This window comes from Chiloscyllium plagiosum, unplaced genomic scaffold (assembly GCF_037043375.1).
Source record: "Chiloscyllium plagiosum isolate Xiang-an unplaced genomic scaffold, Cpla_swu_hap1 HiC_scaffold_1, whole genome shotgun sequence".
Taxonomy (NCBI): Eukaryota; Metazoa; Chordata; class Chondrichthyes; order Orectolobiformes; family Hemiscylliidae; genus Chiloscyllium; species Chiloscyllium plagiosum.
The window spans coordinates 59,010,295-59,037,257 of record NW_028270139.1 but is presented as its reverse complement, the minus strand read 5'-3'; the positions used below and the strand labels follow the sequence as shown (position 1 = coordinate 59,037,257).

At 37.4% G+C, this 26,963-nt stretch overlaps 1 protein-coding gene across 3 annotated transcripts in view; it reads right to left on the bottom strand.

Moving 5' to 3' along the window:
• Positions 1 to 26,963, bottom strand: part of pcdh7b (protocadherin 7b) — a 393,944-nt gene that overhangs the window by 98,307 nt on the left and 268,674 nt on the right. The window contains exon 3 of one of the 3 annotated variants that reach the window (XM_043693486.2): positions 9,229 to 9,282. The exons of the other annotated variants lie outside the window; for them this stretch is intronic. Within the exon in view, the coding sequence (XP_043549421.2) occupies positions 9,254 to 9,282 (29 nt within the window). The 3' untranslated portion in view covers positions 9,229 to 9,253. The remainder of the gene's footprint in view (positions 1 to 9,228; positions 9,283 to 26,963) is intronic. 3 annotated transcript variants of the gene reach the window in all.

The following is a 26,963-nucleotide window of genomic DNA, read 5'->3' as shown; positions in this document are numbered from 1 at the left end:
GATAGCAAAACAACATTGCAATTCAACATTGTGTTGCATTGATTGCCATTCCGTGCACGCTTACAAATCACCAAAATTACCAAACTATCCTATGGTCACAGATATACAATATTATCAATAATGCAATTCAGAAATTAGTCAATTCCCTAAAGCTGAACATTAACCAAATGAAGATCACTACAGAATAAACACAAAGGACCAGACCTTCCAGGCTCCAGATTTTTAGAGTGGATGTACAAGATATGAGCTGTGGAAGTTGCGCAACACTCCTGACTTATAAATGATAAATAGGTTTTATGAAGTGAGAAGATACATTACTTGCTGCAAAGTTCCGATCATCTGACCTATTCTTGTTGTCACATTGGCAGATTCAGTTTGGTTTCTGGCCATGGTAACTCACAGAATATCGATCATGAGAGATTCAATGATAGTAATACCATTGAATAGTGATACTAAATTCTGTTTTGTTGGAGACAATCTTTCCGTGGTATTTCTGTGGTGTGAGGGGATGTGAATGGTGCTGAACATTATGCAATGACCTGCAAACATTCCCAGCCCCATGACCACACAATGAAAAAAAGGTAACTGATGAAGCAGCTGAAGATGGTTAGGTTGAGTACACTGCCTTGAGAAACCTCTAATGCAATGAGATGACTGACCTCCAACAACCATGATCATCTTCCTTTGTGCTAGGTATAAAGCCAACCAGTGGAATGATTTCCACCTTGATTCCCATTGACTTCAGATTTGCCAGTCATGCCACACATTATTATATATTGCCTTGGTATCAATGATAATCACTCTCAATTACCATCATTTTGTTCATATTTAGACAAGGGATGTGTTGGGGTCAGAGGCTGAGTGGTACTGCTGGAAGCCAAACTTAGTATCAATGAGCAGATTATTGCTGAGCAAGTACTTCAATTATGAGGGTATTTTGATGAAATTTGGACAGAAGAAACCAAGTAAGAGATCTGTTACAGGTTTTCAAAAACCATGAGTGGGTTGGATAGAGTAAAGAACTATTTCTGCTTGTAAAAGGAAGAACAATGAGAGGGGGCAGATTTAAAGTGATATGCAAAAGAAGAAAGGATGGTGCAAAAAAAACTTTACTTGCACAGTGAGTAGTTAGAGATGGAATGCACAGCTTGGAAATGTTGTCGAGGTAGGTTCAGTTGAGGCATTTAAGGTAAAATTGGGTGGTTATTTACTTAGCAATAATGTACAAGGGTATAGGGAAAAAGCAGGAGAAAATGATGCTCATTTGAAGTATGTTGACCATTTGATGGGGTAGTTGAGACAGAAACCCACATAACATTTAAGAAGTAGTACGATGTTCACTTACGCCACCAAGTGGAAAATGGGAATTGAATAGTTGTGTGGTTGTTTTTGTCCAGCGTGAATGCATAGGCTGAATGGCATTATTCTGTGCTGTAGATCTGTATGAATATGAACAGCCAATAAAAGATTGATGGACTGAATGGCCTCCTTCTGTGCTGTAACAATTCTGTAATTCTTGGCAGCACTAACGACAACAACTATCGATAACTTTGGAGATGTTTATGAGTAGTTTGGTGGGGTGCTTATTGGCCAGGTTGGATTTGTCCTGCTATTAGCGAGTTTTGAGAACATTTGTAGCTCAGGTTGAGGTTCTGAATGTCGATTTGCTCGCTGAGCTGGAAGGTTCATTTTCAGATTTTCATCACCATACTAGGTAACATCTTCGGTGAGCTTCTGGACAAATTATTGCTGATGATTCCTGCTTTCTATTTATATGTTTGGGTTTCTTATGGTTGGTGATGTCACTTCCCATGGTGATGTCAGTTCCTGTTCTGTTTCTCAGAGGGTGGTAAATCGGGTCTATGTCAATGTGTTTGTTGATAGAGTTCCGGTTAGAGTGCCATGCTACTAGGAATTCTTGTGCGTGTCTCTGTTTGGCTTGTCCTAGGATGAATGTGTTGTCTCAGTCGAAGTGGTGTCCTTCCTCATCTGTATATAAGGATATTAGTGAGAGAGGGTCATGTCATTTTGTGGCTAGTTGATGTTCATGTACATCATCCTTAAATACAGATGAGGAAGGACACCACTTCGACTGGGACAACACATCCATCCTATGACAAGCCAAACAGAGACATACATGAGAATTCCTAGAAGCATGGCATTCCAACCGGATCCAAAAACATATTGACTTGGACTCGATTTACTACCCCCTCTGAAAAGGAACAGGAAATGACATCACAACAGGAAATGACATCACCAACCCTAAGAAACCCAAACATATAAATAGAAAGCAGGAATTATCAGCTCTTATTCATCCAGAGGCTCACTGAAGATGTTACCTAGTTTGGTGATGAAACATCTGAAAATGAACCTTCCAGCTCATTGTCCTGCTATATTTATAGATAGGATATATTCTGGCAATTTTGCGTAATGTTAGGTAGATGCTAGCATTTTAACACTATCACAGCCTGTATAGAGGCACAACCTTTTTTGGAGCATGGATTTTCGGCTCAGTTGCCAAGATGTTATCAGGACCAAAAGTGTTTTCAATATTCAGTATCTTCAACGATTTCTTGAGATGAAGTGAACTGAATTGACTGAAGGTTGGCATCTGTAATGCTGCGGACCTTGAAAGGAGATTACGATTGATAGTCAACCTTGCACTTATGGCTTAACATACTTGCAATAGCTTCGGCCTGCATTGAGGGGCTGGGCTTCCCAGCAGTGACATTGAGGTCATTGGTGGAGCTTCCTCCTCCTGTTTTATTTTATTGTCCACCACCACTCACAACTGGATGTGGCAGGACTATAGAGTTTGATTGTGCAATCACTTGGCACTGTCTATCTGTTGCCACTCATACTGCTTGGCATGCATTTTATCCTGTGTTGTCACTTCACCAGGTACTTTAGTTATAAACATTACATTCTAAAAAAACCAATTGCGTGAAGTATTTTGAAGCATTTTAATATAATATTCCTACAATTATTAATTACTGAATCTTAACAAAATCAGAACAGTACAGGTGACTTAATTATTTTAAAAAATCTACCTGCATCACTATCTTCCTAAATGCATAATAGAGAGATCCTACAGCAATCCACCATCATAAATTTCCCCTGAAGCTCTTCCAACTGCCCATTGCACTTCAGTGAACGTTTAGTCATTTTTCTGAAGCTATAGCAAATGGTTACGAGACTTCACGAGGAAATTTCCAATGAAAGTAACTAAATGTACTATTCCTTGGTGCACAGTTTTGTCTCTGTGACTCCGCAAAGACAGTTTCACCTAAGCATGCCAGCACACTGAGATAAACATGGAATGCAATGCTCTTCTTTTACTACCAGAGTGTAGAAAATTCACTGTGGATACCAGAAGCTTAAGTGAAGACAGACACTCGATATTACTGCTATAATATATAAACAGAGAGGAACCAGTATGATTATCTCGGTGACACAGAGTTGATGTCGGGGCAATGTGCACATGATCTACGGACATTGTACTTGAATGTAATTTAAAAATAAAATCCACTCTTCAGTATTATTGCATTATCCAATGTATGTCTTCACAAAGAGAAAGAGAAAATCAAAGGAACAGAAAATCAGAGAATGAGTACCATTCCATTAGCTGGCTCCACCGCTGTATTTTGGAGCGTATCAACTGTATAGTTATTTTGGAGGAGAAAGAAAAATGGCACAAGGAAAAACAAAACTGAGAGGGACATTAAAACTGAAAACTGGATTTTTTTTGTTTTAAAAATAAAATTTCAAATTGATAACATGGAGCTACAGAGAGCTTGATATTTCTACTGATTAGAAATACTGTATCAGTATTAGTAATCATACCTTCATTTTCCTTGATAATTTATTGCAACCAACATCTATAAGTTTGATGCTATTACGTGACTGTCACTTTTGATGTAAAATTTGATTCCAAAACATATTAATGCAAAGCATGCATATGGTTGCACTATTGCCTGTTAATTAATAGTTTGCTAGAACTATACTTGAAGAAAAATGCTATTGAAATGTAAAAGTATGTAGACTGAAGTAACTTATACTGATTTGTGTTCATCGCAGTACAGCTTGTAACATGAAGTTATACATTAATAAATACAATCATCCACTTAATATTTACTGGATTGTACTAGTTAGCTAATTAATAACTTGGAAAGATACACAATTAAAATTATTTTTCTTTGTTCAGACAATCCAAATAAATCATGCACTGAAATCTCTTCATTTCAAATTAAAAATAAACCACCTGATGAAGGAGCATCGCTCCAAAAGCTATTGTGCTTCCAATTAAACCTGTTGGACTATAACCTGGTGTTGTGTGATTTTTAACTAAAAATAAAACAGTACTCATTAATTTTGATGACATGGACATATACACAATTGAGCTTCTTTTTCATAGTAGGTATTTTTATCATTACGTTTATGTCTCAGGTCTATAAATTCTCATTCTACTTGGAATTTTTGGTGTACAGATGTTAAACATTTACCAGCATCAGTTGGAATGTTTTGTAGAGAAGTCTGAATAATCAATATCCTATATCGTAGAATTAGTAATCCAATAATAAAATTCAATCCAATTGTGGTCAACCATTCTTAGAGAAAAAAGTACAACTGGTGATATTATCAAATAGCTATCTAACGGGGCGATTTTAATCATTAGTAATAAAATACTTTTACTTGATTAGGTGTGCAGCTTTTTGATTTTCACTGAAGCAAATTAAAAACATATTATGTACATTTGAATCAACAGTGCAATTGAGCCAAAATATCCCCATCTTGAATTAGCGTGGGAGGAATGGCTTTCAGATCATGGGGCACTCTCATAAGTTCTGATGGGATAGGCTTCACTTGAACTATGCTCATGCTAGTGCCGCAGTGAATTGAATGGGCTTTAAACTAATTGAAGGCAAACTTAGGTTTACTGTAGTGATTGGAACCAGAGTGAGGTGGATCTCATTGACTATAAGATCCTTGATTGGACTTGTTAACTTGGCCAATCAGGGAGCCTTGGAGACAGGAGATTCAGAAGGTCTCTTCAGTGTAGGGATCGGCTGGCCTTAGCAGATGTACCGTGCACATGTAAATAAAGGGTGACTTGGTGATCAGATATTGATATCTGTGTAGTTATTTCACTTGCAAAACAAAAAAAAAGTGTAACATTACAGGGTAGATATTTGGATAACGATTCGCAGAGTGGGACAGGAAGGGCCAGAGAATACAAATATGGAAAAGAAACAGTAAATAGGGTCAAAAGGTGAAAAAAATGATTTTAAAAGTGGTAAAAAAGGCACTTGGCTTGAATCTGCAGAGTATTCTGAACAAAGTAGATGAATTAACGATACAACTACAGATTAATCAGTCTGATTTTATACCCTTTACGGAGACATGGTTACAAGGAGATCAAAGCTGAGAACGAAATATTTAAGGGTATGTGAATTTTCAAAAGGACAGAGAGGTAGGATAAGTTGGTGGGGTAGCTCTGTTGGTAGAAATGATGTAAGTAGGATAGCAAGAAATGATTCTGAAATTAGAAGATATAGAATCCATAACTTGTTAAGAGTAGTGTACAGGCTTCCTAATACAGAGGAACTTTGATTATCTGAATATCAATTATCCAAATTTTGGATTAGCGAAGAAGATCTCAAGGTCCTGATAGAAACATTACATCAAAGAGGTGTTTCCAATAGTCATTATGTCTTTTGTTTCCAGTGATTAAAAATGAATTTGGCTCACTGAAATGCTGCCGAAAACAGGCCTGGGCATCGATGGGAGTCCAGGCATGGTCTCTAAATGACTGACTGCTTGCACTCTCTCTCTCCCCACACTTTCCCTAGAGTTCTGTACAGGGGTGTACCCTAAAACCCCCTTCTCCAGATAATCTCTGCAACACTGCTCTTTACAGGACAAAGGTGGAACTTGTCAAAATGTTGCAGTAAATGTTGTGTGTGTGTGTCTGTGAGTGCGCGCACGCGCACACGCGCGCACTATTTTGAGACTCACCCCTGAAAGGCAGCAAGTCTTGCTGTTGGTGTCCAATCCGGCTTCACTGGAGGGTGGGGAGGCAGATGGGGGTGCAGGGGCATACAGGGGGTGGGGGCAGATGGGGGACGGTGTGGACAGTGGTGGGGGCAGATGGTGGTTAGGGCCAGACCGGGGTGGTGGGGGGGGGGTTGGACGATGTTGGGGGGCAGATGGGTGATGCGGTTGGGGGCAGATTGGTGGTAGGTGGATGGGGGCTGAGGCGAGTGCTTGCATGCAGTGTTCTGCTAACTAGTCTCCTGAAGTTGGAGCAGACATAGCAAGTGCTCGCTGTGTGTCTCCCTTTGAACTGATGGGGGCGGGGGCGGGAGGTTTCAGTCATGCTGCAGATCCCTTACACACAAGTGTGTGTCTGCTCAGAAACAAACCCTGAGACAGAGAGAGGGTGAAAGGCAGACAGAGCAAGGAAAACGGAAACTTCAGAAAACTCCGAGCCCCAGAGGAGAAGCATTGAATCAGATAACCAAATAATTAATTATCTGAAAGAAATACTGCCCGCCCATCTCATTCGGATAAGCGGGGTTCCTCTGTTATAGTTATATGGTAGAACAGAGAATAAATCAGGAGATAATGAGGGTATGTAACAAAGGCACTACATTAATCACGGATTACTTTAATTTTAATTTAGATTAGGATAGCAAGATTAGCAGATAAAGATATGAGGAAGAATTCATAGACTGTATTCAAAACAGTTTTCTTGGACAATATGTTGTGGATCCAACTGAGATCAGGCTATTTTGGATCTCGAATGGTGCTATCAGGCATTTACATAGATGATGTCAGTCTGAAAGATCCCCTCGGAAACAATGAAGATTACATGGTAGAATTTAGCATTCAGTTTGAAAGGGAGGAACTTGGGTCAGAAACAGCTGTGCTAAGGTTAAATAATGGTAGTTACGAAGGAATGAGGGCAGAACAGGCTGGACAGAGTAGGAAAAGGAATTCAGCAGCAAAAATGGTTGAGGAACAAAGGTAGACATTTAAGAAAAGAATTCATGGCTCACAGCAAATACATATTCCAGTGAGGAAGAATGATTCTAAGAAGATGATAAGCCAACAATTGCTAACCAGGTAAGTTTAGGATGTCATCAGATTGAAAGAAATAAAATATAATGTAGCAAAGATTACTAGTATTGGGCCCCTGAGAAAACAAGGATGGGGCAAATAATAATGAAGAACCAGGAAATAGCAGAGAATTTCACAAATACTTTGCATCAGTCTTCACAGTAGAAGACACTACTAGCATTCTGAAATTACTAAATAGTCAAGAGACAAAAGGACTGGAAATAAATAGAATAACTATTGCTAAAGGAGAATGCGAGTGCAACATATGGGGTTAAAGACTGATAGGTCCCTTGAACGTAATGGAATGCAGCCATAAGATATTAAAGGGAGTGGCTTCAGAGACAGTGGATGGACTGATAGGAATCTTCAAAGAATCCTTAGATTCTGAAAAAGTCCGAGAGGACTGAAAACTGCCAATGAACAATTTATTTAAAAAGAGAGAAAAAAAGTAAATATGCAGTTAGCATAATATCTGTTATTGCAAATATGTTACAGTCTATTACAAAGGATGTAATAGTAGAACATTTAGTGATGTTTAATTTGATCAGTATCAGCATTGATTTGTGAAGGGAAATTTGCCAGAATTCCTTGAGGAGGTGAAAAGGAGGATAAAGGGGAAACAATTGATTAATATATTTGGATTTTGATAATGCAAAAGAAATCCCAGAAGACTATAGGTCTCCACTCTTATCAGAGAGGGATAACTAGTGGTGATTTAACACGTCTTAAGAGATGACACCACACATTCTGCTACTTAATAATATGTGTTGGAGGCAGAATATGAGCAATAGTTAGAGGATTTTCTAACTAATAGAGAGTTGGGATAAGGGGGTATTTCAGACCAGGAGCCTGTAACTAGTGGTGTGCAATAGGGATTGCTGCTGGGCCACAATTATTTACAATATATATTAATGACATCAACGAGGAAAGTGAATGTAATTTAACCACATTTGTGGTTAACACACAAAAAAATGGGAAGGCAAGTAGTGAGGATGACACAAAGAGTCTGCAAAGACATAGACAGGCCAGACACCTTGGCAAAAACACTTGGGAGAAAGAATATAATGTGGTAAAATATGAGGTTATGCATATTGGCAGGAGGAGCAGAGGAGTTGAATATTATTTAAATGGAGAAAGTCGACTGAAGAACTACAGAACACAGGGATTTGAAAGTCCTCATTCATGAGTCACAAAAAAAAAAGTATCCAAGTTCAATGGGTATTTGGGAAGGCAAATGGAATGTTGACTTTTATTTCAAAGAGAACAACCTATAAAAGTATGGAGGTTTTATGAAAACCCAAAAAGGCAATAGTCAGACCACAGCTGGAATACTGTGAACAGTTTTGGTCCCCTTATCTTAGGAAAGATGCAATGGAATTGGAGATAGTCCAGAGAAGGTTCACTAGGCTGACACTAGGTAAGAGGCTAGGTTGACTAGATTTATAGGAATATAAAAGAATATAGAGGCATCTTTATTGAAACGTACATGATTCTTAGGAGACTTGGAAAGATAGATTTAGAAAGGTTGTTTCCCCTTGTCAGAGTTTCTACAATCACATGGCATAATCTCAAAATCAGGGATCACACATTTAAGACAGGGATGAGGAGGAATTTTTTTTTTCTCTCAGAGGGGAATGGGTCATCGGAATTCATTACCGCACAGATCTTTTGAGGCTGGGACATTAAGCATATTCCAGGCTGAGACAGTCAGATTTTTAATCAGTAAGGGAATCAAGGGTTATAGGGAAAAGATAATGAAGTGCAGTTGAGGATGATCAGGTCAGCGGATTAGCATTAATTTCATTGAAGGACAGAGAAGACTTGATGGGCTGAATGGCCTACATCTGCACCTACATCTTATGGTCTTATCTTAGTGCATCTCAATTCTCTGCTTCCCTGGAAGCCTTAATCTATTAAATATACACAAGGTGTTAACCCCTCTTGTTAAAACAGCAAACAGTATAAATTGGTACAAGAACATTTGGATTTCATGAGATACAATTGCCAACATTAATTTCTATTCTCATCTCCATTTTGCCACAGTAACTGAATTCAAGAAAACATTAAAGTTTTATTCATGACTGGGTGTTGAAAAGAAAAAGAGCTGACCTGCATTATTAAGGAGTAGAGCTTCCTATCTGCATCGTGGGGACTTTCTACCCCCTATAATATAACCATCAAAAAATTCACTGTAAATATAACACATATATGTTGCATATATATGATTTAGATACATAAAATGATCTTTATATCACAATATCACTTAAAACATGTTTTCTTCTCGCGTACATCAAACCAATAGTATGATAAATCTAATATTCCTGATCATTGGTACTGGGCAAGTTGACCTGACCCATTCACAGTATCAAAGCAACACATAGATACTATTTATTTAGAGTGGACTCAGTTCAATACAAACAATTCAATGTTCTCAGTTGTAGACAATAGTTTCACAAGTTCATTTTTGTCAACAACCACACATGGATTGCTTCTGGAGAAAATGTGATATGTTTTCCTGTTAGAACAGCCTGAGGTTATTTCCTAGCAGCCTGAGATGTGCCTGTAGTATTTCCCATCAGTCCCATGACAGGTGACATGTCCTTGAAGCCCTCTGATAGAGTTTAGCACTGAAGGGAACTGAAGGGAACCAACTTGACAAAACTGCTGGGTGTGTGGGCTCAAACACCATTCTGGCTGTCAATAATTTTATATAATTCATTCAAAATGCATTTTATTAATTTTCATTACCTGTCAATATTTTTGTGGCTGCTGGATTTTTTTTTAATTCCAGAGTGACTCTTCTGACTGCAGCAGTTAACCTCACTTTGTCTGAGTAAGCAGCAATTTAAACTGGAATCACTATGGTGAGAATCAATGGTTGAAGCTACTAAGACACCTGAGCCATATTACAACACTGTCATTTTTCATTCAATTTCACCACAAGATGGGACTACTTAAAGTACAGCAGCAAACACACAATCAACTTACTGTCTTCTCTATTATATCTTTCCCAGGTCAATGCGAACATATGTGGCACATTTTGTAGTCTGGTTCTGTGTATTATTATTCTGTTCCCAATACTTAAGCCCATGATTGATTTGTTTTATGCACAATATATTTACAATATTTTTTAGCCCCCGAAAGATTAAAGGATTTTTTTTTGAAGCTGTCATATGTGGTAATCCTTGAATTTTCAAAATATCTTTGTACCAAGAAAAAAAATGAGATTTTGTAACCATTCCATTTGATAGCCAAGGCAGCTGTTGAATTCTGAAAACACATTACTGTGCTGAAGTACACGGCGTGCACTGAATCCAAAGCAGTTCTTGCTGCAACAATTCCTTATGGTAGAACACCAGCAGCAATGTCTCACCTATGGTCATATTATAGGTTGTATAGTCATATAGTCTCAACCATTTAGACTTTAAAAGGAATATTCTAATCTACAGCAATGTGGCAAACTTTAATTGAAGCAATTAATTATAGTAAAATGGCACATCCTTATTAAGCAATTCTCTCATATATACAGGGACAGACTTAGCAGTTTTTATAATAACGTTGTAATTCCTAAATTGAAATACCACAGTCTGTACTAATGCAGTAGACCCTAATGGAATAAATTTCCACCAATTGTACTATTTGGTAGATTAGGTGCACTCTCACTCTTGGCTACATAATGAGATGTGCAGATCCACACTACAAGCAGTATTGTTATGAGTTAATCAAATATTTGCAGCTGATTAGTCAAAAGAATTTTTTAAAAACTTGATAAGCACATGAAGTGCTGGAAACCTACAATGCACAGATGATTCGTCAAAGATTATTATTTTCAGTGCCACCCTTCATCAACTTGAACTTTACAAACGCTAATGGAAGATTATATGAAATATTAACATTTTTTAGACCATGAGATGAAGGAGCAGAAGAAGACCATTTAGTTCATCAAGCCAACCTACAATTCAATTAAATCACTGGTCTGATCTGATGATCCTCAACTCCACTTTCCTGCCTTTACCCCATGCACCTTGATTCCTTTACTGATTAAAAAACTGCCGATCTCAGCCTTGAATGTAGTTAAATTACAGAGCCTCAACAGCCCTCTGTGGTAAAGAATTCCACAAATTCACAATCCTCCGACCATAAATTCTTCCTAATCTCTGTTTTAAAATGGAACTCCTATTCTGAGATTATAATCTCTGATCGTAGACTCTCCTGCAAATTTACCATATCTAACCTGTCAAGTTCTTTAAGAATCTTGTATATTTCGATGAGGTTGCCTCTTATTCTTGTAAACTGAGTATAAGCCCAACCTACTCAAAGTCTCCTTATAAGACAGACTCAGCATAGCAAGAATCAGCCAAGTGAACCTTGTCTGGACTGCCTCCAATGCCAGTACATGTTTCCTTAAATCAGGAATCCAAAACTGTTCACAGTATTCCAGCTGTGGGCTGCCTAATGCCTTGTTTAGTTTTGGTAAGACTTCCCAATCTGATACTCTACTTTCTTTGAAATAAAGGTCAACATTCCATTGCTTTCCCTATTACCTGCTGAACTTGTCGGCTACCTTTTTGAGATTTGTTCACAATCACTCCCAAATCCCTCTCTTCTATAGTTTTCTGCAGTATTTCTCCATTTAAATAGTAATATAATAATAGCTACTATTTTTCCTGCCAAAGTGCATAACCTCATATTTTCCCACATTGTATTCCATCTATTTGACCTTTTATAATTCCATTTTCATTTCTACCCAGACGAAGATGTAGATAGCTATTGCAATCATCATATTAATCAATATTTAGAAGTAGACTTGTACATGGTGATGGGAAAGCATGCACCAAAAAAAACCTGTAGTTCTGAAGAAGAGTCATATTGGACTTTAGATATTAACCCTGTTACTTTCTGTATAGATATCCTGAATTTTCCAACACTTCGTTTTATTTACAAATGGATATTGTGTAGGAACTCTTGAATAGGAAATCTCAAATGAATTAAACAAATCTGCTATTACTTGTGCCTTTCTTTTAGGTCCCTCTCCTGTTTCAATGGTTAGACCTATTAGATCTGAATTAATGAGAACAAAATTTGCATTTATTTTGCTCTTGTCGCAGAATCATGGTTAATTATCCGCAATGCCATTTGTATAGTAATCTGGTGTGGATGGATCCCTCAACCTTTATTGAACTTATCTAAATTTAATGGAAAGGAGTTCCAAAATTTTGTCAAAAGGATATGTAATCAAGGATGGAGTTAGTAGCTAAGAAATGAAGTTTGTGGCATGGTTCCCCACAATGAGAAATACAACATAAACACCGAAACATGGATTCTGAAATTCCTGATCGGAAAGAAAAGGCAATAGCGATTTGCTATACATCGTAGTGCTATAGATCTACATATTAGTCATTCAACATTGGTCATTTCTGTAAAGAAGCTCGCATCACTTCTTAAAGTAGCCAAACTTCCATGCTGGCATCGCACAAAGAGGACAAATTAATCTAATTCATGTTTATAAATCCCAGTGCTTCTGTTTTTATTTTAATTCTTGGACCCCTTAGTGACTCTGCAAATATGGGAATAGGAACATAACGTTGCTTTCTTAATAAGTTTCACAAAACCTCTCTTGAGCTGAAATGGTGAACACTCTCGCTTCCCAAAATAGCGACAAGGGACCATTCTGAATTTCCACATAAAAGATGGAGGTTCCTGACTTCTTTTCCTTTCACTGACTTTATTTCTAGAAAATGATACTCTGTGATTGTAAAACCTGCCTCACTGCATTTCTAATGATTGAGGAAAAATTGAGGATTTCGGACCTTTGCAGATATACTCAATGCTGAAGTAACTCAGTAAGATGTAAAGGTGGTTTTTGCATTTGTGTTCCTGATTCAGTAAAATTCTTACAGACACACAAATAATTAAGATTCATTTTGTTATGTCACATTTATTATTGCATTGTACCACACTTATTTTAAGCAATAGACAAAACATATTTATCCATGTATCTGCAAAAATTACGGAAAGTATACTAGGTGAGCAAGTTCATTTGGGCCATTATTCACTTCAGACAACAAACTCATTTTAATATATTGTTTAATATCTGATTTTAGTTACTTCCATAATTCAGGTACACACAATTGTAAACACTTTCCATGAAATATTTTACGACTACATCATTTATCTTGATCAATATTCTCCTTTATGAAGATGTTGACTCCTTGCTGGGGCACAATTTTATTGAGCAGAGCATGCTATCTTGTGCCATTCCCAAGAGGCAGTCTTAATTTCTGGTGTGTCTTAGTAGAAATGATGGTGTACTACGTGACTGTCGGGGGAACATTAAATAAAAACTCAATTTTATTTCCAAGCTGATGTCATGCAAGGATCACCAGATATCACCAAAAATATGATTCCCTGTCATTCTATAAGTGTTTAAACCAACTGTAAGACCTTAATAGAGTCAACTAAGTTCACTAAGTTTGGGATACAATATTAGGCCAACCTAGTCTACAAGGTCACTTGAGATACTTACTTTTGATATGAAGCGGCATTATCCTATCAAATGTTTCCAGATTGGTTTTGTATGATACATTTAATTGATTGCTCAGGGATTGCACTCTGTGGGGAGCTGCCATAGGTCTTCAACACCACAACGTCTGGAATATCATAGAATCCTTGACACCAATGTTTGGATTTCTACATTTATCTGTACATATACAAACTTCCAAAGTTGTTGCTGGTTTCAGTAGAGCAATGACAGTAAAGTTGGCTGTGGACTACCATTACTGCAAAAATACAGGTCAGTGATGAAAACTTCCATTTTACAGTTACTTTAATGTAAAAATAATTGAAAAGTTACATCTCGTTGAATGAGGTGTGTCTGGGTTTTAAGCATCAGCCAAATTTCAGAACTACAGCTAAATGCTCTTGCTGACTTTGAAAACTAATTCTATATTTTTGGAATGTCAAATTTCCACATAATATAAAATGCTGTCAAATGCCTAGATATTGATATGAGTTTAAACTGCCATCAGGGAAAAGAAAAGCTGCTCCACAAAAATGCGTAAATATTTCTGGGCAGCTATCTTTGAGTTCGGTGGAAGGCACTGTTGGACTGCTGAGTGCATTGCTTTTTTTGTTTTCAGTGCTGCTGGTGCAGGCTAGTTATGTTACTGTTCGATTTTAGTATGGCTTTTAGCAAAAGTAACTGATTTAGCATTCTAAATGCTGTATTTATTGCCACATAATATTATTTAAGCATGATTTGGGAAGAATGTGGAGGCTTTGGAGAAGTGCAAAAGAGGTGTTGCCTGTATTGGAATGCATTAGCTATGAGGAGAGGTAGAATAAATTTGGATTATTTGCGCTGGAGCGTCAGAGGCTGAGGGGTGACCTGATAAAAGCATATAAAATTATGAGATTAAAGGATAGGATAGCTATTCAGGTCATATTTCCCAGGACTGAAAAGGGTTTGAGGGATATGTTCAAGCATGGTATTTATGGGCTCAATGGCCTAATTTTGCTCCTGTTTCTTATGATCTTATAATTTATGTGGACGTCCAGTTCTAGAACCACAGGTACCTGCACTGTTCGAACAGTCTACATCTGATCCATATTGGGGTCAGCGCTCTTGTGAACCACATAACAAGGAAGTATAAAGGGTTTAAAACTAAATAGTGGAGGTAATGGATCAAACGTAGAATTATTTGATATATCAAAGACTGGAAACAAGTCAACAGAGGAAATGAAAGTAAGAGAATGGCAGGAAGAGACAAGCATTAAGATAATAAAACACAAAACTCAAGGCTTTGTTTCTGAATGCAAACAGTATTCATAATAAAATAAATATATTGACAGAGTATACTAAAGAAGGTAAATATGATCTAATAGTCATCACCTATGCAAGGCTTCAAGATGACAAGGATTGAGTCCTGAAAGATATGTGGTATATGACAGTCAAGAAAAATAAGAAGCTCTGTGAAATGTGGGGATGGTCACTGTTCATTAAGGATGGCATTATGCAATAGTTAGAGATGATATTGGTTGAGGAGATCAGGATGTAGAATCAGTTTGGGTGAAGATGAGGAATAATATGGAAATTAAGTCACTCATGGGAGTGGTGTACAGGTTATGTAACAGTCGCCACAATGTGTGAATGTGATCATGTCTCATTCCACTGAATAGAGGAGCAGTCTATTTAATCTTTCTTCATACAACATTGCTCTGGCAAAAATTCATTGCAATCCCTAAATGGTACCTTTCTATGGGCAAGGAGATCAAAATTGGACACAATATTCCAGGTTCCATCAAGGTTGCAAAATACCTTTACTCTTATACTCAAATCACCTTTAATAAAAGCCAACATATCATTTGCCTTCTTAAGTGCTTCTTGTACATGAATGTTACTTTTCAGTGACTCATCAGAAAGAACACCCGGGTCCTATCAAATTTAACATTCCCTCCTCTCGAATTGTAATCGACACCCTGTAGTTCTGTTTAGCCTTACAAAATGGTTAACCTCACATTTCTCCACATTATATTCCGTCTGTCAAATTTTAACCTACTTAACAACACTATTACGATTTGCATACATTATGCTTCATAATAGAGCTGTGCGCACATGTGGCCGATACCTTTTTGGATCATTTACAAGACACACAGTTTCTAAAAATCAGGAATTGCAGACCCAATTTATCCCCCATTAACTGTTGACACTTACAACAATAATTTTTTTATATTTATTTGAGTGGTTTGATTTAGATAACTGAAACTACAGCCTAAGATAAGCAAAACAGTTACATAAGAGAATTCTGACTATGCTGTGGCATTTGTGCATAATGTGACAAATGACAAGATAGCACTGAGTACATTAACATAATTATTAAGAGCTTTCCTTCAGACAGAAACATTTTGTGCTAATTGTAGGACTTTATATTAAATCCCTGGTTGTAAATGTCTTCTTTAACAGCTGACAGAATCTTTGATTTGTTTGAATAGGTAATATGTGTTGTAATTAGTTGGTTTGAAGTTTTATTAATCAGCTCATTTCAGATTAGTCAGCAAATAATCCTGCATTAGCTAAAAAAAACATTCATGTTGAATACTGCATTTATTTCATTTTCATTCCTTGCTTAATTATATTCTTTTTCACTCACTGGGTAAAATATTTTACTTTGGGAGGTGGTGAGATCAGAAGTGGAAGAGGACCATCAGAAGACTGGCCACTCCACAAAGTCCCCACGAATGTCACATCACGCTGACAAGATACCGGGTGGAGGAGAAAGGCTTTGTGAATGAGTGCTTGCCTAAACAGCCAGATGAGTTGACAAGTGCTGTTGGGGCCAGTGAACAGACACTAGTGAGTGGCAGTGTAGGGGAAGAGTCACTGGGAGCATGTGGTGGCAATACCAAGGGTGCAATCCATTGTCATTGGATACACCCTGAGTAGGTCACAGCATTCTGTGATTCCCAAGAATAGTTCCATTTCTGGGCAATTTCCCAGGGGTGGACTGTCACAGGAATTGACAATGGAGGTTGGCAGTCAACTAATACAATTAAAGACTCAGTGATGGCTATTTTCTGATATTAACAGAGTTTTCCCAGTGTTATATGTCCCCACTCGCCAAAGCTCATCCACATCTCTGACTTCAACCCTCTAGGGAAATCGGAGAGCTATCATTGGTACTAGTGTACTGTATAGCCTAAAGAGGTCTAATTCCACTACTCATATTCACACATAGATCTCCCACCCAATCTGAGGGGCTTCATAGAGAGAGAGAGGTGTTGTTTTTGAGCCTTTTGTGAGCAGCTCCACTTTGAAGTACACACAGGGTCTGAACAGCACCCCAAACACCAAACTATACATACCCAGTGCCAAATAGCCTAAAGGACATAAGCAGCCTCCCATCAACAAACTGACAAACTGCATCCTATCTGAACCATGACTTACCTCTAACATGATCACTTACCCCCTACTCTAACTCAATCTGACCTGAACCGGTTATCTTATGGGCAACGCCTCCTCCAACTACTCGCAACTGATCTGACCTGACGACCCATTGACCGGACTGGAATAACGCACACCTCCCCACCCCACCTGACTACACTGCCATGTTGACAACTCACCTACACTCTCACCCACTTGACCTACTTTCCCACCTTACCAATGTAACCCATATACCCACTAACTCACTCACCCACTCATTCATCCACTCGCTAATATTCACAGTGAAGCTCTTTTACATTTACACAGCTAGTACTATTAAAAAAGCACACTTTTTTGCCTTTGTCTGACTGTACTCTGCTCTAATAGAGCTCTCAAGTGATGCTATTTTGTACTTTTGTGTGAAAGCTAGGGTTGGAAAATCCAGATGAAATGTTAAGCAATGAAAGTCAGTAGAAGTAAACTTATCAACACAGTGGCAATATGTTCAGCATTGTTGCTATTCAGAAGATCCAAGTCAATATATTGTATTATCAATTCATTTAAGGGTTCTCTGCCAAAAACCTTTTGATATATTAGAACAGAAGCCAGTTCATGTCATCATCCAAATACATAAATACATTTAATGTGAATTTTTTAAAAACCTTGAACTAACTTTACACTATGTATTTCATAATTCTGGTGACATTTCTCAGTCTTTTAATTAAATTTTTCCTACTTATTTTTCATCCAAGAAGTGAAATCTCTGTAGCCCTGTTCCTTTGTTATTGGGTAATTAATTTATTTTCAATCTAATCAATTGAATAAAGCACCAGCAGCTGAAAGCATAGGGGTAGGATTTTAATTAATTCTGGTTACAGAGTTAAAATCAGGTCCATTAAGCATACTCTGAAAACCTCACAAATGAAATAATTCAGTTGGTTCTGCCCCTCAGAAGTGTGGTCACATATAATTCTATAGCAGGTGCAGACTTTAAACACCATTGTATTATGTAGAAATCATATGACATTTATACTTTACAAAACAGAACAGGCACAGTTTCACTCCAGCAAAGGACATTTAAATTGTACTGATTAATGGAGGAGAGCTTGCAGCATGTGCAGTTATTTATTTCTGTCTTTGGAGAGTCTTTCCTGTTAAAGCATTTAGCGATGTATAGTTGGTTGCTTCTAATAATTCTTTCAATTTCATAGTTTTTATATATGTGATTGATATGTCTGGTATTTTGGCAGCCTTTTATTTTCACTGACATACCTGCTTTATCTTCACTGAGTACACATGTCAATGCCTTGCTGAGCTATAGTAACAACCAACAGTTCAGCCTTCTGGTGACTTGAGTGCAGTTGCACTTTTGTTTCTATTCAGATTTTATGGGTTGGAAATAAGAGTTCTGCCGTTCTCCTAAGTGAACAAAAGGCTGACAAAAGAATTCAGACGGTCATGCAACTTCAACTTTCAAATTTGTTGAGGTGAAAAATTTATCCGACAGATTGGTGTTAAGTGAGTCTTGTTGCTTTTCTTCAAACTGGGACACATTTAATGGCAATTGTGGTTGGGGTTGTAACAGGTCACAGATAACATTAGTTACTTTGTGATCACCTTTGGTCAGAATACTAGCGAGTTTGCTGCTGCTCATGTCAGTCTGGGAATGCGAGATCTCAGAACAGTAACTTCTAGTAATGTTCACACCCGCTTTAGTCAAGAAATAATACAGTCTGAGAATAAACAGATGAATCAATGCTTCAAGAAATCTATACTAACATCTTTAATTTGGATTGAAACAATGCTTCTGCCCAACAACAAAATTGATACTTATATTCAGTCCAGCAAGCGTTTGTCATGATGCTCAGTTCTGCTAGCCATACATTGTTCATAATGCATGGCTTTTGGCCTTCACCCTGCCTCTTTATTGACATTCTGTTCTGCCCTGTGAAAATTCTGAGTGTGACCTTTTTTTTATTTCTAGACATTTAAATTTTCTTGATACAATAAAGTGTATCAGTTAGGAGAGAGTTTTGCTTGAAAGAGATGAATTATGAAGCAACCTTTGTGCAAATGTTTGCTTCCTAAGCAAAGCAACTCATGAAATTCTTCACTTAGTTATCGCAGTGATTGAAGGAAGCCTATTCGGAAGTTGACACTTTATAAACACACAGCATCCCAGTTCCAAATCTATTGACTGTGGAAATTCTGCTGGTAATACTGAATAATTTAGTGGCAAGCAATATTCCAGTTAAAAATAGGAAAAGCCCCATCTCAAATTATTGGAAGCAAGAGGTGCTTTTGAGATTCTGTCAAAAAGAATTTGGCATATCACAACTGAACATACACAAACGTGCAAGTACTGACCTGGACAATTTTAGATTTGGTATGTTTACGAGCCAAAGAGACCATAACATGGATCAGCAGGGTAGCTGATCTCATTAAAAAAAACACACTTAACTTTTCTATCTTGTCATTGGAGAGAAAAAAAGTTTTTATCTTTAAAAGAATGACATAAGCTGACTGCATTCGATTAGCACCTTTGGAGGTTCTTGTACATTGTGCCCTGAACCTAGGTCTACAAACATTCTAGCGAAATCTTTGCAAAACCAACTGATGGACATTGTGTCGGCATACTGAAAACTACTCTCCTGCTAATCCTGTTTTCTCATCACTCGAATGGGTACCATTCCAGAGGAGAATAAAGAAAACACTAGAAAGACTTTCTGAAACCCTCCCTGAAGTGTGGCAGTATTGACATTAATGACTGGGAAGATTATGGTACAAGTCTTTCAAAATAGTGTTAATCTGTCTCATCAAGCTGCATCTTGCTTCAAGTCTAAATGTCTTTATTATGAGGCAGACTAGAGGCAGGGAAAGAAAGAACTGAAAGTGAATCCTGCACTTTATGTCCCACGACTTTCTGGGATGTCCCGCCCCATGTGCCCAATAGATTGAGGTTCAGAATCAGCTTGTTCAGGCTTATGATGAATGTGACATAAACTTGTGCCTCTGAATAGATGTCATCTTGCAATCAAGGGACAGTCAATGTTGATGATGAAGATGACATCAGTGGTAAATAGAGTAAAGAGAAATTGCCTGTTTGTAGACATAAAATTGGGATTTCTAACATAAGTTTTCTTTCATACAAAAGTACCTTTGATTTATGTCTAATAGTGCTACAATTAATAAAAAGAAAACTTGAATTTATGCACCAACTATATCATAGCCAAAACAAACTGCTTTATCTTGATGTATTAAACCCATGCCGAATTAGTTGCATGTGAATGAAGATGACAAAAATCTAGTTGAAGGAGACTTTAAAGGAGTTTCAAAGATGCTGTATAATAGAGGTCTAGTTCAAGTGTTCCAATGTAGTGATGACAGACTGCAGTGACAAGATGGCTGATGGCTCCACCATTAATGGCATAGCAGAGGGACTGGAGAACATAAAATAATTAGAAGAACTGAAAGCATGGTCAAGATTATAGAGCTGGAAGAAGAATTTGCACATTCTCCCCGTGTCTGCATGGGTTTCCTCCAGGTGCTCTGGTTTCTTCCCACAGTCCAAAGATGTGCAGGTCAGGTGAATTGGCCATGCTAAATTGCCCATAGTGTTGGGTGCATTAGTCAGAGGGAAATGGGACTGGGTGGGTTACTCTTCGGAGGGTCGGTGTGGACCTGTTGGGCTGAAGGGCGTGTTTCCACACTGTAGGGAATCTAATCTAATCTAATCAATTAAGGAGAAATTTGAAGACGAGAATGATAATATTCACAATGAGCTTGCCAAGAGTTATGACGAACATTGTGCAGGAGATGGTAGAGGTTTGGATTGTTTGAAACTGATGTAAGGGGAGCTAAGGATGACAGAAATATGGGTTGGAACAGAGAGTCTGTTTCCATAATGTATGTTTCTATGATTTTATGACTCGTCAAGTCATCCAAGTATAAATAAGATGCCCAACATTTGGCCATAATTTAATTCAGCCATACTGGCTGACAGAAGAATATTGGTCAGGCAATTGCAAGTAAAGGAGCGAGAGATAGTGAGTTTGTGTTTGGAGGTCAGTATGACTCTTCTTGAGAATTCAGAGTCAAACTAAACTTGAAGCATTAACTCCACTGATGCTACCAGAGCTGCTGTTTTTTTCTAACACTTTCAGTTTTTGTTCAACTTTCCAAAATTGGCAGTGTTTTACTGGCTTTAGTTGGAAATTAGAAGAACTTGTTCTTATTTAAATATTGCCAGTGAATCCTTTCCATCCAGCTGAACAGCTAAGTCCAAACTTCATTTAATATCTCAAAAGTTGTATGTCAGTAAATACGGATAAACTTTCCAGTGACAGCAGGGTCAGTGACCAGAGGGCACATGTTTATGGGTAAATGGCGAAAGAACCAGCAATGACATGAAGGAAAATTGTTCAATGCAACAGGCTGTGATTTGTAATGCATTGATTGAAAGATTCAAAAATAACTTTCAAGGCTAATTTGGACTAAAACCAAAGGAGAAAAATATTCAGGGCAACAAGAAAAGAGCAGGCCATTCATTGAGCTAAAACAGGCACAATGAAGCACATGATCTCCTTCTGCATTGTACTATTCTATGCTTCGATAATTCTAAATGTCAACATTATGCCAACTGAATACTGCTCACCATATATCACTGACTGGATTTTCCGTAGATTCATTCAGCCATGCAAATAGATAATGTTCTGTAATTCCTTCTCTAAACATTTCTACTTGCTTTCCTGTTTTAAGATCCTTCTTAAAATCTAACACTTTGACATCTCCAAAATCTTCCAATATGTTTCAATGTCAAATTTTGTTAGATAATGTTGATAATATAATTCATGGATTACAAATCCTTGAATTCCATGTCACAAAGTTATACAATATGGAAACAGACAATTCAGTCCAACTTGTCTGTACTGACCAAACAAAACTAGTCCCTTTTATATCTTTTTCCTCTCACCATAAAACTATGCCCTCTAGTTTTTAACTCCCTTACCTTCGGGGAAAAAGCTTTTGCTCTTTACCTTATCCATATCCCTCATAACACCGAGAGTTTATAGAGAAATTATTTGAAAAATGGACCAAAATCACCAACTCAAAAAGGTCACAGGTATCACCTGATGCACACAGGTGGGCCATCTTTCGTGGAACTGTAGTCACTGTAACAAGGTGGGCCAGGTAGTCCTCACAGAAAATGAGTTCCCTGATTGAGGCTGTTAATCTGGTACAATCAGGGAGTCCTGGCTGACAGATATAAATAGTAGAGTCAGAGGTTGTGTTCATTCTGAGAGCTGGCACTGAGGGAGATGGATCAATGTCAAGAACTCTCCATTTGAAAATAAAGGGTGATTTGGTGATCTGTGTGGAATTATTTCAGAAAACAACGTGGATTAAACAAAAATCAAACAGAGCTAATATTAATATTGTATCCAAAGCCAAATAAAAAGGTCAGATTCCAATGGAGGCTTGAAATGGTAAACATCATTATGAGAATTTCCATATGTTGGAGATGTAATCTCACCAAAAATAATCAAACTTGAAACAGTCCAGTGAAAATACTGAACGGAAAGAAACTTCGCCATAAACTTGAAAGATAACTACAAAATTCTCTGCTGTTGATGGTCCACGAATCCAACTAACCCATTGTGATCTCAGGTTAAAACCTTACACCTCAGGATACCCAAGGACTGTATATTCTTTTATCTTCCTTTTGTTCTGGGCTGTATCTCCATTTAACTTTGCACTTGCTACTGTTCGGGCCCAGTGACTGAATGAAGACTTTATGCATGATATCTTTATTGTTTTCCTTGGGGTTATCAGGTGATACATGTTCTTTCTAAACTCAAGAAAACCTTAAGAGATTGTTCCAAACTGTTTGGATTAAAAAAATACATTTTAATCGGTGATACAGTCTCATGCTAAAAATGGAGTAACAACATTTGTTGAGGCTGACAGAGAAGGTTGATAGGAGAGGAACAGTTTCAATCCTTCCTGATCACAAGTTTTTAAAGGCACTATATAAATGCAAACAGTTGTTATGGTAAAATGACTGGATTTTCCACCTATCCAATTTAGGCTGTTATGTCTATTGTTAAACATGGCAATCTTCTCATCCCTAACATCCTGGCAACCTCCTTATTAAGGTCACAGGAGAGATGGAAATCTAGAACTTGGCTCAGGTTACAGTTCTCATTGTCCTTTGGTGACATTGCCAAGTTATGATTATAAAATCGCACATGAAGCGCTGCACAGGTTTTATTTATACAGGGACAATCTATTGTGTTTAAACTATACTTCTTGAGAGCTATCTTATTCACTATTAAACAAAACTGATTTGATTAAATTCAGTGCACAACACAGTAAAGTTGCAACATTGTTCAATAATGTTTGAAATGGCAGCAAATAAATGTAGAATGCAAAGCAACTCACGTGTGACAAGCTAACTCATCAGAATAAAAAAGCATGTAAAATGTGGAACAGGCCAGAACTGTGAACGAAAATAAACCCAAAGAACTGTGGATGCTGTAAGTCTGAAACAAAAACAGAAATGCTGGAGAAACTGAGCAAGTCTATCAGCATCTGCAGAGAACTGAAGAAGGGTCACTGGAACAAAATATTAACTCTGCTTTCTCTCCTTTGCTTTATCTTAGGTTTTATGGGGTGTGCTGCTCAGTGTGAGGTACTGCATTTGTAACCCAAAAACAATAAAAGAATCAAAATGAATGTTCCTTTTACTTTTTCAAGTATTTCTTGAATTTCTTAGGAACCAAAATAAATACATTAACTGGCAAAAAGAAAAAAAAAATCTGCTCTAACATAATACTTTTCACGACAATCAGATATCTTAAAGTGCTTCATAGTCGATGAAGAAGTGTAATCACTGTTACAACTAAGAATACAATGCAGAAATTAGAGTTTAAATTACTGGGTGCATTACAAAAGTGCTTCATGAAGATTGTTGAGATAATAATGTTCTCAAATGAACTACCAGAACAAACCTATTCATACATGATATTATCAAGCCTAAATAACATACAAAATTTTCATATTTACTGATGCCTTGCAAGCAGAGGAATGTATCTTAGTCTGATAAGTTGTTCATTGTAGCCCAAGGTACTTATCCCAGTTTTGGTGCTGTGCTTCACCGTTCCTTCAAAATTGTGACAAAAGTGTATGATTCTGGGGGAGAGCTGCATGACGAGGGACTGCATTACGAGGGTGGTAACATATGACTGGGAAAGAACAACTGAGAATAGATGGGAATAAAGACCTCTGCCAGGCGATCAGTTTTTTTTAAAGTTTAAAATAAAAAATAATTTTGACATTAACACTGGGAAACTGTGGGCTATACTCCATTGTGAAACAACAATGTGGAAGGTTCTGGAAATATTTAATGCTGCAATATACTAAAAAAATTACAAATGAGATTACGGTAAATGCAAAATGTTATTCAAAATAATCATTACTGCCAGTTCATTGCTGTCTTCCTGTATATCTGTAGTATCATTTTAGTGTTGCATATCTCAGAGCAGTGCAAATCCTTACAGAAAAACATTATTTTATCCTGAAGTGTAATTATTACTTTTAAGAAAAGCAGTAAGCATTAAGATATGAGAACAATATTCACAAATGTAATTTCCAGATCAGTCTTTAATATATTTTAACATAGTTTCTGCTTCACAGAAAAAATGAGTCATGTTTTGTCTTACTTTTAGGTACCGCAGTTTGACACTGCCTCAGGAAAGTTGCCTCACATCACCTGGACTTTACTGCAGATGCAGTATAACTGCATTGTAGCATCAAGCTGAGTTCAAGTACCTTCTGGCCATTTTATCAACGTAAGCAGAACTTACTTAACTATTACAAAGAAGTCATTGTTTGCATTCACACTGTGCTAAGTATTTATTAGTTTGAAATGGAACATGCATCTCGAAACTGCTCATCTGGTATGAACAATTAGATTTTCAGACAATGTAAAGCACAGTGCTACTATTGTGAATCATCACACTAAACATCACTCTGAGATCAATTGCTGTGTTTTAATGAATCTGTTCAGGAATGTTATGACACGACTCCGAAACAAGTGGGACTCAAAGCCAGGCTTTCTGGCTCAGAGGTAGACTACCACTGCGCAAGAGCCAATTCAGTTGCTATGCTAATTAGGTCCAATAACTCAAGCCATTTTGGATATTATTCATTTACGGCCCCTGAAATATTGCCTATCAACTTAATATTCATGACACAGTTGGAAAATATGTAAACTGATGAAATTTCTTCAAATTACCAATTTTGTACAGAACTTGTGATTGCAAGCAAGATTCAATGTTAACAAAGATTAGTGGAAAGAATTGCTACAGTCTTAGAGTTATACAGCATGGAAACAAGCCCTTTGGCCCAACTTGTCCATGTTGACCAGGTTTCCCAAAATAAACTGGCCCCATTTTCCTGCATTTGGCCTATATTCCTCTAAAATTTTCTTATTCATGTCCTTGTCCAAATGTCTTATAAATGTTGTAACTGTACTTGCATCAACCACTTTCTCTGGCCGTTCAGTCCACATATGAACCACCCTCTGTATGAAAAAGTTGCTCCTCAGATCCCTTTTAAATCTTTCTCCTCTCATCCAAAAATTATGCCCTTAGTTTTGAACGTCCTCACTCTCAGGAACAGACCATAGCTCTTCACCTTCCTCGACTGGAGAAAATATTTATACAGTAGTTTTGAGCACTAAAATATATTTCAACCTGTATTCATATCATAAGTATACTGGTGCAGCAGCTGGTGAAAAAAGGAAATGGTATGTTGGTCTTCATAGGGAAAAGGTTCAAGTTCCAGAGCACAAATGTCTCGCTGCACAGGACGAGGATGAGACCAGACCTGGAGAATTCTATGCCGTTCTGGTCTCCTCAACTGAGTATGGGCGTTCTGGCTATGGAGAGTGTGCAACAAAAATATCTCAGATTCATTTTCTAGGATGAGAGGTCTGACGTATGAAGAGACAATAGATCAAAAAGATTATATTCACTGAAGTTTAGAAAAATGATGGGATGATCTCATATAAATCTATAAAAATTCTAACAGAGCTGGACAGGATAAAAACAGGAAGGAGGCTCCTGATGTCTCGGGAGCCCAGAATCAGAGGAAAAGTCTCAGGATATGAGTTAGGCTACTGAGGACTGAGAGAAGGAAAAATTTCTTCACGCAGAGAGTGATGAGCTTATGGAATTCTCTGCAATGGAAAGTGGTTTAGGCCAAAATATTAACTATTTCCAAGAAGGAATTAGACATATACCTTCGGGCAAAATGAGTCCAAAGGTATGTGGAGAAGGCAGGCACATGGTACTGAGTTGGATGATCAGTCATAGTCACTTTGACTGGCTGAGTGGTCTATTCCTCCTCCCTTTTCTGAGAATCTATATAACATGGCACTCAGGCAATTTTATATTTTATTGAAAATAATTTTTGAAGTAACAATAATCATGACCTAAATTCTGTATCAGAACATTTTTAGCACTGAAACATTGCATCTAAAATCATGTCCTGGTCTGATGCTGAGTTTACAGAATCAATAATAGAGGAGACAAAATGCTCGGATGAAAAATATAATAAAATTCATCAACAAGGTCAGTCAGCGCACAACTGAAGTGGATTCTCTGAGGAGTTATTTTTCTGTAAGTAAATTATTCCTATTCAAGTTAATCACAAGTAAGGAACCTGACAACAGCTTCCAAAGACCAGCCTCACAGAAATATCTACTTCTGTTTATATAAACATTTACATGGGCACCAGCAACAAGTTCAATTATGTTTGTAGGTTATTAATTCAATGCTTTCAATAATCAAAGTAATTTTCCAGAATAATATTGTGCTTTATTATAGAAGGGAATCCTTGAAGTGTGGAACTTTATAATAAT